At 31.2% G+C, this 14,535-nt stretch overlaps 1 protein-coding gene across 1 annotated transcript; it reads left to right on the top strand.

Annotated features, from left to right (window-relative positions):
• Nucleotides 1-4,166: 4,166 nt before the first annotated feature.
• Nucleotides 4,167-13,938, top strand: LOC113557017. The gene is made up of 5 exons (XM_026962287.1): nucleotides 4,167-4,372; nucleotides 6,586-6,910; nucleotides 8,635-9,488; nucleotides 11,707-12,091; nucleotides 13,500-13,938. Exons 1-5 carry the CDS (start codon nucleotides 4,240-4,242, stop codon nucleotides 13,765-13,767), a joined length of 1,965 nt encoding a protein of 654 aa, XP_026818088.1. The 5' UTR covers nucleotides 4,167-4,239; the 3' UTR covers nucleotides 13,768-13,938.
• Nucleotides 13,939-14,535: the final 597 nt, after the last annotated feature.

Genomic DNA, 14,535 nt, shown 5'->3' with positions numbered 1-14,535 from the left:
CAGCAGTATAATTCTTATCTGCATTTTAAACCAACTTAATGCATATATATATATATATATCATATTTAAATAATATGTATATATTATAATTATGAACCTAGAGTATAATTAAGATAATGAGATAGTTTAAAATTAAAAAAAAAAATCCATTTACATTTTAATCTCAAACATATAACACATAATATGCTTGATATTTGGTCATATTTGGTAATGTAGTGATTCGTTATAACGGCTGCTATACAACTTTCTGTATTTGCGTGTTAAAAATTATCAAAATACACAACACTGTAATGATTATTGTACCTACTTACAAAATAAAATGACTGTACAAAAACTGCAGAGTATAGCTTACTTTAACATTATGAAGAAAATGTCAAAACACGAAATGAAAATTGTTCCGATAACTTTAAGTCATTAAATAAATTCATAGCTTATTTCCTGCAATTATGTATAAAATGCAAATAAAAAAGTTAATATTTAGTTAAAACGTCGTATGATATACAAATATATTAAGCCAATATTGCGCGAGTATATTTTTATTTTATTACCTTATTGTTTTTAGATACGTGTTTAACGTTTTAGCAATGAAAATTTAAACATTATACAATTTAAATAAATATACGTTTGTTATAATACTACAGCATATATTATAGTTGATATAAGTAGAACTATGACACTATTTTTTGATATTCATAGGTAAATATTTTAGTTTATATTATTTAAATCAAACAAAATATGTGGTTAGAAATTTTATATTATAATTATACATTATGTCAATATAGTATAATATGTACAATAACACGTATATACAGATAGTACCTTATTATTATACTATATATAATTTTATAATAATATTATACACAACATTATTCTTGCAGGATATCTATATAACGGATAACATTATACGTAATAAAAAGATGATGTGACTGTTCTATTGAATCCAATATAATAACAATGTCAACTGTATGTATAATTGTATATAGTGTGTCTATAACTATCTATCTATACATATATATATATATATATATTGACGATGATCGATTACAATAAATCGTAAGTTAAATATACGTACACGTTAAGTTTCGTACGCGATTATAGTTTACCTAATACCTACAGGTATATTATATAGTTCATAACTTAATATACGTCAAGTATAAAATATATACAAAATTATTACTCGAACATTTATGGTATACATAATTTATCTATGATAAAAAAAGTTTTTCAGAATTATTTGCAATTATTATTATTAACAATTTGATTTGAATTTTTACTCAAATAGTATAAAGTATATATATATATATGATAAAATTATAATTTTCGTGTATACACAAACATTTTTATATCTATTTTATAGATTATTCAAAAAACTATGTTAATTTCTGTATATTTATTGCTAGGTACCTCGTTCGTTTTTATTCGTCTTATTATTATTATTTATAATATGTGAACGCCGCAGCGGAACAAACAATAAACATAACAAATATAAACTATAAATAATTTTTAAATGTTGTATATAATAAGTATTCAGTAGTTTATTAGGTAAAATTGTAAAGTGAATTTTTATTTGATGGTGATTTAGAAAAAAATTAAGTTCTAGAGATTCAAATCTAAGTACATCCATATATCAAGGAAATTAAAAAAAATATAGCTATGAAATGAAACTGCAGAGATAATTATAATTATTGGTACCTATACCAGATATAGGTGTACATTATTATTCGCTAAAAAGTAAATATTATGCACCACCATCGTATACTGTAATAATAAAATATAATACATATAATTATTTTAGGTACCTACACTTATAAACGCTTATTTATTACTTATTACTTATACCTACGATGCGTATAATAATTATGACAATTATAATATATAATCATACATGTTTTTAAAATTTAATTTCATATAATTAATAATATACATAGGTACAAATGTTGTAGTATTAACTACCTATATGGTTACAGGAAATTATTTTAATAATAATATTGGATTTACGTGAAAATTCCCGATTTTCATTAATTTTTTGTTTATTTTACCGGTTATAAAAAAAGTGCTAGATATTTTTTATTTTTATGTCTTTAAAGTACAAACTTCAGATACAATTTTCTATCCAAACCATCATCCACAAAGTTTAAAATCGTAGCTTTTTTCGTAGCTACATTGTCTTGTACACAGACATAAAAACAACATAAATATATATACATAAACACATTACACACATATATACATATATAAATATATACGCATTTTTGTAAAATCATATATATCACTCATCCGCGCACAGAACAAAATATAAAAATTAGAATTATGAGTTATTTTAAATTTAGAAGTATATATAATGGATAATGAGTATAATTATAATGAGCACTTACCTTTAAATTAAACTTGAAATTTAAAGCCACAGTTTTTATTTTTGTTTTTATAATAAATAGTCAATATGGTGATTTTTTAAAATTGATTAAATATAATTTACAAAACATATACAATAATACTTCAAATGAACTCCATCACTGTTGTTTTTGAAATACATATATAATATTTGAATAAAATGAGTCTAAAATTTGAGAAAAAAATAAACAATTTGTACTTTTGGGTATCACCGATTATCGTAGTTTAACTTTTTAGTTAATATTTACAGTGTATAATATACTATATAGTATTAAATATGTGAGATTTCTGACGAATTTTGAAAAGTATTTATATATCTTTAAATATTATAATAAATCTAAATTTGTTTAAATCAAATCTGATTTCAGCTTACAATATTTTTATGTCTATATATACCTATTATGATGTAATATTATATTTAAATAAAAAATATTTATTATTTTTTTAATATTAGCTGTAGAAAATAATACATTATTGTCGTCGTCGTCGTCGTCTATATCCGGCGATAAAGAATATAATAAAATAATAATTATAATTATTATAGAATAACGTTATTAACTAGTTAAAATATTAAAGAACATAATTAAATTGAAAAATTATTTTTTTTTTAACTTTTTAATTTAATACTACTTGGTTATTTTTCTATAGTAAACTATAGTTTAACTAGATTAATTTACTGTTGAAATAATAATTAACATTTTAATGTAATTTAAAAATAATACCTTAAGTTAAAATTAAAATCATTGAAAGTATTTGGTTAATTTTGTCGATATTTTTTTCCTTATTCATTTTAAGAGGATACCACATATCTGCTATTTAATGGATATAATATTATTGGCAAGTTTAATGAAATGTTGAAAAAAATTAAAATTGTCCATCTTAAATATATTTAAATACTTATTACAACTAATTAAAAAGCAGTTCAATATTAATCTAACAATGATTATATATATATGTAAAAACGGTTTCGTGTGAAATAAACTTACGAATACCTACATTATTTGTAGTAGATTTACTAATTAATATTTACACTATAAAATTTATGAAAAAAAAAAAATGAATGATTTGGAATGTATTTATATGAGTTATCGAAAAAAAATACAAACGGTATAACAAACATGAATTTCTACATAGAGTGTAAAAATTAGGTAAACAATTATTAAAAACAATTATTACGAATGATGTAGCGCGTACTCTTAAACTCGTTTGTGAATTAAATTTATTGTTTGTATACATATAATTATTATAACTTCTATAATTTCTAACTGTTCGACTCGAGTCGATTATTTTCCCTGCGCCTTCGAAACGCTATACCCGAGAAATGAATTATTTTTATTTTTACGACTTAGCGGCAATGACGAAGAATCGAAATACGACGATAAAAAAATTAATATAATATGGAAACGACCGAGAAAAACGGAGTTGCACATCGCCGCCGTACTCGCGACGACGCCGCTAGTGGCGTACGGACGGCATCGTCGGTGGGAGTTTACCTCGTGGCGCCGGGTGGTGGGTCGGGGAACCGGCCGAGCGCGGCGGCTACGCGTTTTGTTTCGTCGCCGTATACCACACCCACCCCCGCCCTCCGCACCGTCATCGTGGCGGCGCATCATCCGGGCCCGGTGGTGTCGGTGGGCGGCGGCACGCGATTCGCTGCTCGCGCCGCCGCCACCGGGGCGCTGGACACGAGCGCGAGCCGCCGCCGAACCGGTGCCGTCGCCGGCCTATATAAGGGCCTGTCTGCGCTGCTCTGGCACTCAAACGGTCCAGTACGTTTGCCGACGCTTAGTCTTGACAGTTTTTTTGCTTATATTGATTCGTTCTTCCGCGGAGTGCCGGACTTCCGCGATGATAGTTCACGGCCTGGGCACCGTGATTGTCATAGCGACAATCGCGGCCGGTGCCGTCATCACCGGGCCCACCACAACACGACTACCACAAGACTCCAACTTCATTGATGCCAGCCATGGAACTCCGATTGGTAATATATTACGTCTTAGATTTTTTCTTTTATTATTATTATTATTTTAATATTATTATATATTATGTTTGTGTCGAACGGTAGAAAATATTCATCATATAGGTAGTACATCATCATGTTTTAATATAAAATCACTATTTATTTATTATGCATAGTTGTTTTCATTTATATAATTATTGGGCACTTATTTATTTTCATGATATTTTTTTACCGTCACAAAACGTGATTTCTTTTTTAACAAATGTTTTATAATTTATAAATGTTGCCAATTTTTAGCATGTTAGAAATTCATATTAAAAATGTAATTCTAAATATTTCCCTGACATAAAATGAATACATTTTCAATTTAAAAACTCATCGTAAATCAACTACCTAAATTAATTTTTTTTAAAGTCGTCGTATAATATGATAAATTTGAGACTAGTTCATTATTTTATTTGATTATATATACATATTTTTTTAATTAAACAATTCCGTTTTATTATATATCCATGATGTTTCGATGTTTAAAATATTTTTGTTCTCAGTATATTTTTATAAATATATTACCTTTAATTAGTACAATAATTAAGAATAATAAGTGCATTCAGCTATATATTACAATTAATTATATACTAAATAAGTGAATAACAATTAAAAAAATTGTTAATTATCAATATTTTATTAAATTTATTTATGTATACGTATAGATATAATACTTTATTCCAAAAATTCTTTAATAATAATTCTTTAAAATTCCAAAAAGATTACGGGGACTAAATCTATATTATTCTAAGGAAAGTATACTAAATCATTAGGGCTAAGTCCACCCATCGTATCCTCTCTGCAATTTTCGTCAATTATTTTAGCTACTCGTTCTATGTCCATTGAATATATAAGTAGGTACATGTATATTATATTATAATTGCTCATAATAATTATTCTACTTGAAACATTAATAAAATATTTTTAAAGGTGTAGGAGGTACATATAACACCTATATATTAAGATTATTTTGTGAAATTCGTAAAAAAAATCCCCGTAGGTTGTAGCGCTTAACCACAACAGCAACAACAATAACATTATTATCATTTAATATACTCGCCGTATTATATATTACGTTGTGCATTTATGGCACGCGTGCGGTACTGCGGTCGAGGTCAAATTGGGTAATCTGAATAGAGCTGTATACTGTATAGATGCATACTTTATAGATATAGGTATTTATGCTTCATATTAAAAATAATATATTATGCCGCCTTTGATCGCACACTGTTATTGATATTCTATTTTCAGCAGCAACAGTTTTATTTTTCCCCTTCGTAATAATCAAAATAATAATAATAATGTAATCAAATACAGCGATATTATAGAATAACAAATGAGTGCGCGCGCATGGCTGGGCCGGCACGCGCCAAGTAGACGACCGTTTATCCCGCGTGCTCCTTCCTCTTTCACCATCGCGCCCACTCGAGTCGGCGGCGGTGACCATGTGCGCCAGACAACAACAATAACATCAGTAGTAATAGTATTTGTAGTAGGAATGATAATAATAAATCCTTGTAAACAAAAACAATGGCAGCAGGTTGTTGCTGCACGTTTAGTTTCTGTAACGTATTCACGCATCGAACGTGCCATCGCCGCTCTCATAAATTTGATATTATTATTAATTTATTATCATCGTTATTATTATTATTGTTGTTGTTGTTGTTGTTTATTATCATTTCATTTCGGGGCTTCTGAGTAGTGATAAATAGTTACGCTTTCCATAGGTTTTCTATATTATATTTTGCATATATTTATTATTTTTCTACTGAATACTCATGACGGTTGAATTCTATATTACCTAGCATGTTTACTTCTTATTGTCATAATAGGTATTATTATGATTTGAACCTTATAGCACTTTTTTTTACGTAAAAATATGCACTGAACATGTCGAAAAACTCCCTTCATATATGAACTAGTATATACTAATTATTTAAAATAAACATAAATTGTATTCCTGATATTGGTATACAGTTATATCTATTGTTATACCCATAGTATGTTTTATAGGTATATTACATCCTGAAATTGCGCTAAATAGCAAGTTTTCTATACCGTCAAACAATAACGCGGTTATAAAACCAGTAACCACAGCACAATATAATATTTATTTTATATTCTTGCAAATACAATAATACGATAACTACATGTACAATATAATAAAAAAGTTGGTGTTTTGATTTCAGATACAATGACCACTGTCCGACCCACTCAATTTCCTTTGATTACTTGTTTTTGCAACATGCCAGAATGCCTAACCCCTGCCGGTGGTGAAGGTGTTTGCTCGACTCGTTTAGGATGTTTTTCTGAAGTTCGCACAGTTCTTCCAGAAATGGAAGCGCCTGATGCGAAACCTCAGGGTTTCACAGGAACTGAATCTGCAATCTCTGTCAATGGCTCTGAAGTCTTTCCAAATATTCCTAAACTTGATGCTGAAACTGTAACACCACGTGTCATATCACCTTCTTCAGAAAGAGGATCATACGGCTGCTTAGATTTATTACATTATTCGTGAGTTTATATTGCATATAACATATAGACACATAATAATATGTATACCTATATTATATACACATTGTATAACTGTCATGGTGGTTCTAGGTGTAGGCTAAGCTTTTTCTTAAAATTTAATCGTGTAGATTTCCTCGTAATTTATATTCTTATTAGACTAAAAACTAAGTGAATTTCTTAAACATGTGTACACCTATATGTTATATGGTATATAAAATAGGTACACATCAATGAAGGTTTATTATAAGGTACCATTATACCTTTGAAACTTTTCTGTAACTTAAAAACCCTGGACCTTCCACGGCTATTTTTTACGCGATTGCATGTTCGCACGTTACATTTCATAATATATAATATCAATATATCACATTGAGCAGTAATTTGAGTTGCACGTTTTACACGCTTATATTATAATTATTCTGCGGCTAATGTAGAATAGGTGAGGTAATCGAGGGACGGGATCGTTGCGATCGAATTAAAAAATGTAATTTATTTTAAAGCGTCTTGGCGGATGGTGATGGGTACATAATACACCTGTAACACACGTCATGGGATTTTATACAGTCGCTGCGTATACATATTGTCGTGTAATTATTTAGTACGGGTGACATGTACCTACACCACTGACCGATCTCATATCTGGCCGTCGTTTTGTTTTTGAAATAATATCGTATAAAACTATATAATATTATACAGTTAATAATAATTTTTTGTTTGTAAATATTTTATAGTTGCATTTAGCATAAAATACCTAGTCTAAGTCGTTTTTTGTTTCTTTTTTTATTATCATTTTTATAGGTATTATTGTATTTTCTTTTCTTTTTTTCCACAGCTGCTTTTTAGTTTTATATTTTTAATTATTTTTATCATAGTTTTACACGTATACCTATATTGCAGCTTTGAACACCGTGTTGATGTACCTACCTTAGTGTCGTAGATATTATTAGATGTATTACACAACACGAACATTTCTAACACAATGTGTTTTCGTCGACATATAAGTAACTTAATCCCGCTTTTTTTCCAAACCCTGTGATATCGTACAGTATACATATGTTTTATTTTTTAATAGTTCGACATTCTATGATGTTTAAAATTTTCACACCCCATAGCAAAGTATGATAATGGCAAATAGATAATTTAAAAGTTCAAAAGTTTCCATTTAGAACGATAATTAAATTAAATTCTAATACAGCAATATTACATGATATAATTAAAATCATATTTTATAACAATCAAAAGGCTTTTCATTTATAATATGTATAAAATAGTAATAAAACGTTTTATAGAATCTTTTTTTCTCAATGTTTAGATTTTGGTGAAATGGTTATCAATATTTCACCCGTCAAATAATATAAATAAAAACAATTAATAAAATAATTTTATATTTTACTTTTGAATTCATGCTATTATTTTTTTTTTATTTATTTATTTTACCTTTCAATTATACACATTTTTAAAACTATTTTTTTTCTAATATCGTACAAATACCAGTGTTAAATACCTATGCCTACCATTTAAATTTTACCACCAATAATTACATAAAATCGTATAGCCCATCACGCAACAAAGACAAATTACATCATACCGTATAATACATTATTACTCTTATAAAAATTATCGTCTGCATAATACTGATTGGCATGTGTTTTTGTTTGTCTGTTTGCAACACGTTTCCATTCGTGTGTTACCTGACTACGGTTGTTTTCGGTGAACATATACAGAAAGAAACCTTGTGATGAAATCTTAAAATCAATGGAATCGGACGCTTCTGAATTCCCAGTCATCCAAGCTCCTTCCATGAACAGTGCCCAATCTGCTTCTAACAACGCTCTCATTTTCGCTTTCCATTGCTGCCAAACACCAAGGTGCAATGGAAACCAATCTGGTCCAGCAGAAGGTTCGGTCAAGTCAGCCCAAGCCGTACTCATCGCTGCATTAAAAACTTACCTCGCCTTGACTGTAGAGCCAAGCACTGAAATCGAACGGAATGCTACAGCGCAGAAAGAAATTGCTGACAAATTGGCTGCAAAGTACGGATTAACCAGTACTCAGTTTAATAAGGAAATAATGGTCCTGGAGGGTCCTTCAATGATCGCTTTGGGTGAACCTAAATCTCCATCTGCCCTCAAATCCGAGACCTCTGAAAATGCAGAAATCGGGTCCACCACTCCTGCTGCCCTCGCAGCCCCCGCTGCTCCCGCCACCATCGCCACTCCTGCCGCCATCATCGCTCCTTTCGAGCCCGCCGCCATCGTCGCTCCTGCCGAGCCCGCCGCCATCGTCGCTCCTGCCGAGCCCGCCGCCATCGTCGCTCCTGCCGAGCCCGTTGCCATCGTCGCTCCTGCCGAGCCCGTTGCCATCGTCGCTCCTGCCGAGCCCGCCGCCATCGTCGCTCCTGCCGAGCCCGCCGCCATCGTCGCTCCTGCCGAGCCCGCCGCCATCGTCGCTCCTGCCGAGCCCGCCGCGATGCAACCTATATTGCCTGACGCCGAACTGGTTCAGCAAGAATTGCCTCAAAATGCCACTGTTGGAAATTTGGAGCACATTGTTGTCAAACGTCACGACAGCCAAAGGGGTACGTAAAATAACATGTTGTTTTTACAGCGTGCTTGTTAATAAGTGTAAAATATTATGAAATTTAATAACACTTTATATATTTGTTGTTAATCTGATGTGTACATAATACCTATAACAATAATATAATGTGTTTAATTAATAATAATATTATACTACTTACAATACAATACAATTCACTATATACAAAAAAAAAATTATTTACAATTTTTAAATTATTCTATGATGTGATGTCTTTACTATGAAATATTTTAGTAATAAAGCGTGTGATTGTAAATGACTTCATTGCCTATTTTAAAATGTAAATAAAAAAAAAAATGGTCATGACCAACAAACGTCTTGTATTTTTTTTATTAAACATTTATTGTGCTTATATATCTCATCTGAATATAAAATTATTGTTCGTAGAACAGTTTTATATATACAGCAGAAACCGTATATAACGACGACGTCCAAGGGACCACAATAATAATCAAACTAAGAAATAAAATTTATTAGAAAACAATGTACACTATATTATTATATTTAAAACAAAAAATATTTACACAATTGTTTATATTATTAAAAAGTATAGTGTATTAATTGTAAGTCCGGTATATCAATATTGTTGTCATTATAAACGATTTCTACTGCATATGTATATATTACGTATAAATTATGCTATGTATTATTATATTATATATAAAATTACGCATACCTATACATACACATGATGCTTATATTTTGAACGGACGACATCATTTGCAATACAACTCAATCAATATCGACGAATAATACATATATTTCAACCACGATATCTGTAGCTGAATGTGTTTGAGTTAATTCAAATCATTTAATTATTTGATATGGTGGTATGATAGTTTTTAAATTAAAAATAACTAAACGTAGCTGATACGCTTATATCATTGTTGTTAATGGATTATTTTTTGCAATAAAAATAACTCATTTATAATATTTCACAAGCACACGCCGATAACAAATGATGTCTATACCGAACGAAAGCTTATGAGACTTGACAGAGTTTTGTCTCTCTGATACACGTCTTTTTATTTATTTTTATATTTAAATCTCCTCTCAGAACAGATGATCAATATAAACTACGACCGTGGTCTTGGGAGATAGGTATAAGGTTGAAGATACTGAAATGCAGTGTGCATGTGTCTGAGTACTGCAGAGTAGTAGTGCTAAATATAGGTAGGCAGGTACATTCATTTATGTCGGAGTATCCGCAGAAAACGCGGCGATTTAAACCTCATCCGTTATTAAGAGTTATGCATTTTATACAATGATAACGTCGATTTAGGGGAAAAAAATACTGACATCTCTTATATTATCATATTATTATAGTCAAACACGACTACGCTAATCAAATATTTAAATGTTAAAAAACAAATACCAACTTAATTGAACCGACATCGACGACCAGAATCTACGGGTAAAAAAAAAATTAATAATGATTGTAAACTATAGATATTTTATATCTACACGAACATTCGTCTCGTCGATATCTATATTATATTTCTGATCAGAATTAATTAGTACCAAAAGTTCGGTTGGTCGCGCTCAAAAATGACGGAAACGGATCTGATATTAAAATTAGAGATACTATCTATCGGTTGTAATCACATTTATAATATTATTATTATCAAATATACGTACTATACTTGATAAGTGATAACAACTATTAATAATAATAATAATGATAATAATATTCCATATAAGTCTACTACTCTCATCATGCACGGACACACCGCACACAACCTACCTTACATCCTGCAACCGTGGTCGTATCGTTTATAATATAAAATATATAATAATATATTATGTACGTGATCGCGACTATACCGACAATATACATAGTACATATCGTGCACAGTGGTATGGTGGAGGGGATAATCGAGAGTCAACCACCTCAGAGTTTTTCAAGGGCGGCGATTGGTAATTAAGTATTAACTATACGACAGAAAGCAAAAAAAAAAACCGACAGTAAATCAGGCTTTTATCACGTTTTGAATGGGTTGAATATCAGACTCGCATATTATGAACAATTTCATGTCCGCCACGCCACTGTCACAATAGTATATAATATTAACCATCTATACATACATAGATTTGCGTGTATATTGTCGTGTTGTCGTCGACATCGTCATATCTGTTGTACATATACGACGTGTGTGTGACTATAAAAATAAATTGTTTTGTCGGTTTCGCATGTGCAGTCGCGCCGATCATGAAGCAGACCACCGATGACCAGAGGGTCATACACACCGGAGACTTCGACGACGACATCGCGGCCGAGGTTGCAGCCGCTATGGCTACAGCTAAGTCACACCCTATGCACGACCAGCACTCCGGGTCATCGTGGGCTCCTCGTCACGGCGGCGTGCCAGATTTTGTACCACCTCCGGTCTTGCAGAAGGATAACAACTCCTACTTATCGTCCTACGTCAACAACAACTTCCTCAACGAGGACAATGACGTAAACAATTGGATGCTCGGCATAACCTGCGCCATTGTTATAGCGTGCATAGTTGGCTTGACCCTGTTGATAATGTCTGCGTTTAGAATGATCCGCAGGTCGGACGTATTCAGAAACTACCAGAGGTGAGTAGTCCGCGTATATATTTAATATTTATCATACATATGTAAATTGTACAGTCGTCGATCGACTTTTGTGCCCATTAATAAAGCGAGAGAGATGGAAAAAAGTTTTTTACTAATAATAATAACATAGAGAAATGTATAACATACACTTTATGTCTAATACAATACATCATGAGTATACATTTGCTAGATACAGGCAACTTATGACAGGGAACATGCAGCCCAAACTTAAATATATTCTTGATGTCTTTGAGGGTACAACATTGATGTCGGCTGTGCTGTTAAAAGGGTAGGGACTTTCCGGCATGTATAGGATTGTCGATCGTAAGTGCAACAACGGCCGTATCGTGTGCCTTTACTTTTAGAACTTAAATATATTTTTTTAAATTCAAATAAGTATGATTTGTGCATTACACTATCTGCATATTATTTCATTAGATTTTAAGTAGTATAATAGTATAATAATTGCCTACATGCAAATATGCGATAAAGTCTGAGGAAAAATATTCATTTACACTAGATTTTCTATATTCTTTCTGGCCACCCAACACGCGTGTGGATCTTTATTAGTACTCATATATGTATTATGTAATATATATATTATAATATGGTGCAGATATACTAATATGACCGCAAATCTTCATAATATATAAATAATTATTATAACATTATTCATTGTTACTTTTGTACCGTGTAATTAGAGCAGATATTTCGTATATACTTTTTCACTCTTATACTAGTTACTAGTTAGTAAAATAAGTTTAATACCGAGACGATCGTGTACAATCTCACATTTTTTATACTGCATGGGCTTATGCATTTATTTAGCATTCCTATACGCATCCAATCCTAAAAAATTGGTGTAATAATTTCATGGAAGCGAGCGAAAACACATTACAATAACGAACTAGTAACTTACGCTAACAGCTAATTTCAGAAACTACTTGACCAAACTTGATACAAATTATATCAACGAGGTGTTTCAGCTTCTTATTTCAAATCCTGCTGCTATAAGTTGGCTTACAGGTGGTGATCGTCGTATTGACTGATAATGATAATAAGTATAGGTAATAAGAACTAAAAATAAAATACTTTTAACATTTTTCAAAAAAAAAAATCACTTGACATTTAGTTTAATTTTTGAATTTAACAAGAGTATATAAAATATGACCGTGATTCGAATTGATGTTTTTAATCAATATCTTTTTTTCCTACACATTATAACCAATAACATACCTAATAATATTATACGTATACGACCACAACAACAACAATGACGATGACGAGGGATTTTGTCATCTATAACGTATATAGATATACTCGCATCACGTACCTATATACATACATCAGTGGATATTGTTAAAAACCGATTTTAATTCGACGCTTGTCTGTTTTATGAAAAACGCAGTGTGTGCAGCAACCCGGGCCAGCCGTGCGCGTGCACACCCCGCTCGAAGCCGTTCTCCTCAAGTCTCAACGCCGCGGCCGCCGCGCTACAACGGGGCTCCACCACCGCGCCGCTGCTGCCACCACCCAACCCCGGCCGCAAGAACCGCGGCGGCGGCGGCCACGCCAACGCCGGCGCATCGTACAACGACTCGATGGGCGACACGACGTACGTGTTGACTCGCATACCCAACAACGTGGCACCGCTCATACCGGTGGTCCGCCGTTAGCGTTCCACAAGTTAAGTATGTCCAAAGCGCTCGCATAGGAGACTGTACCTATTATTGTTGTCGTGTTATATTATATAATGTTATTGTGTGCGCTATTGATATATGTATATATTATATATTGTGTGTGATTACGTATACATAATAAATTGTTGTGCCGAAAATGACGACGACGACGAGAGCATATTATATTATATTGTACTATTATAATAATTATTGCGATCGCGTCATTTTCGCGTTTATATTATGTATATATATTTATATATACGTGATACGCATAATATTATATATAATATATTATATTATTGCGCAGAGATAGATAATATAGGTATATTATTATTTTGTTATTATAAATCGCGTGTTCTTTGGATAAGACTGATGAGATCATTTTTTTTTTCATTTTATTATCATATTATTTGACCATTAAGGACCGAACAGGTTATAGCTAATTAATATACATAGGTTATAAGTTACAATTATTATTTTAACTATTAGTTGTTATTATCGACTATACAGTAAGCCTGGGATGGATACTCGGACATATTATTTTTATCGTCATAAAAACGAAAGTTTAATAAAAGTTGCAACATATAGATAAAATGCTCTCACCTAAAATCGTTTATTTTTATGGTCATTGGAATAACTTAAGAGTAAAATTACCTATTACAAAAATTATAGAGGATAATATTTAATTATTTTGGCAACAAAGTTAAAAAAAATATATATATTTAATTATTTTTAAAAAAGTCGAGAATAGCCAACTTATAGTTT

Source organism: Rhopalosiphum maidis, chromosome 3 (assembly GCF_003676215.2).
Source record: "Rhopalosiphum maidis isolate BTI-1 chromosome 3, ASM367621v3, whole genome shotgun sequence".
In the NCBI taxonomy this organism is placed as follows: Eukaryota; Metazoa; Arthropoda; class Insecta; order Hemiptera; family Aphididae; genus Rhopalosiphum; species Rhopalosiphum maidis.
This window is presented reverse-complemented; position numbering and strand designations above follow the sequence as displayed.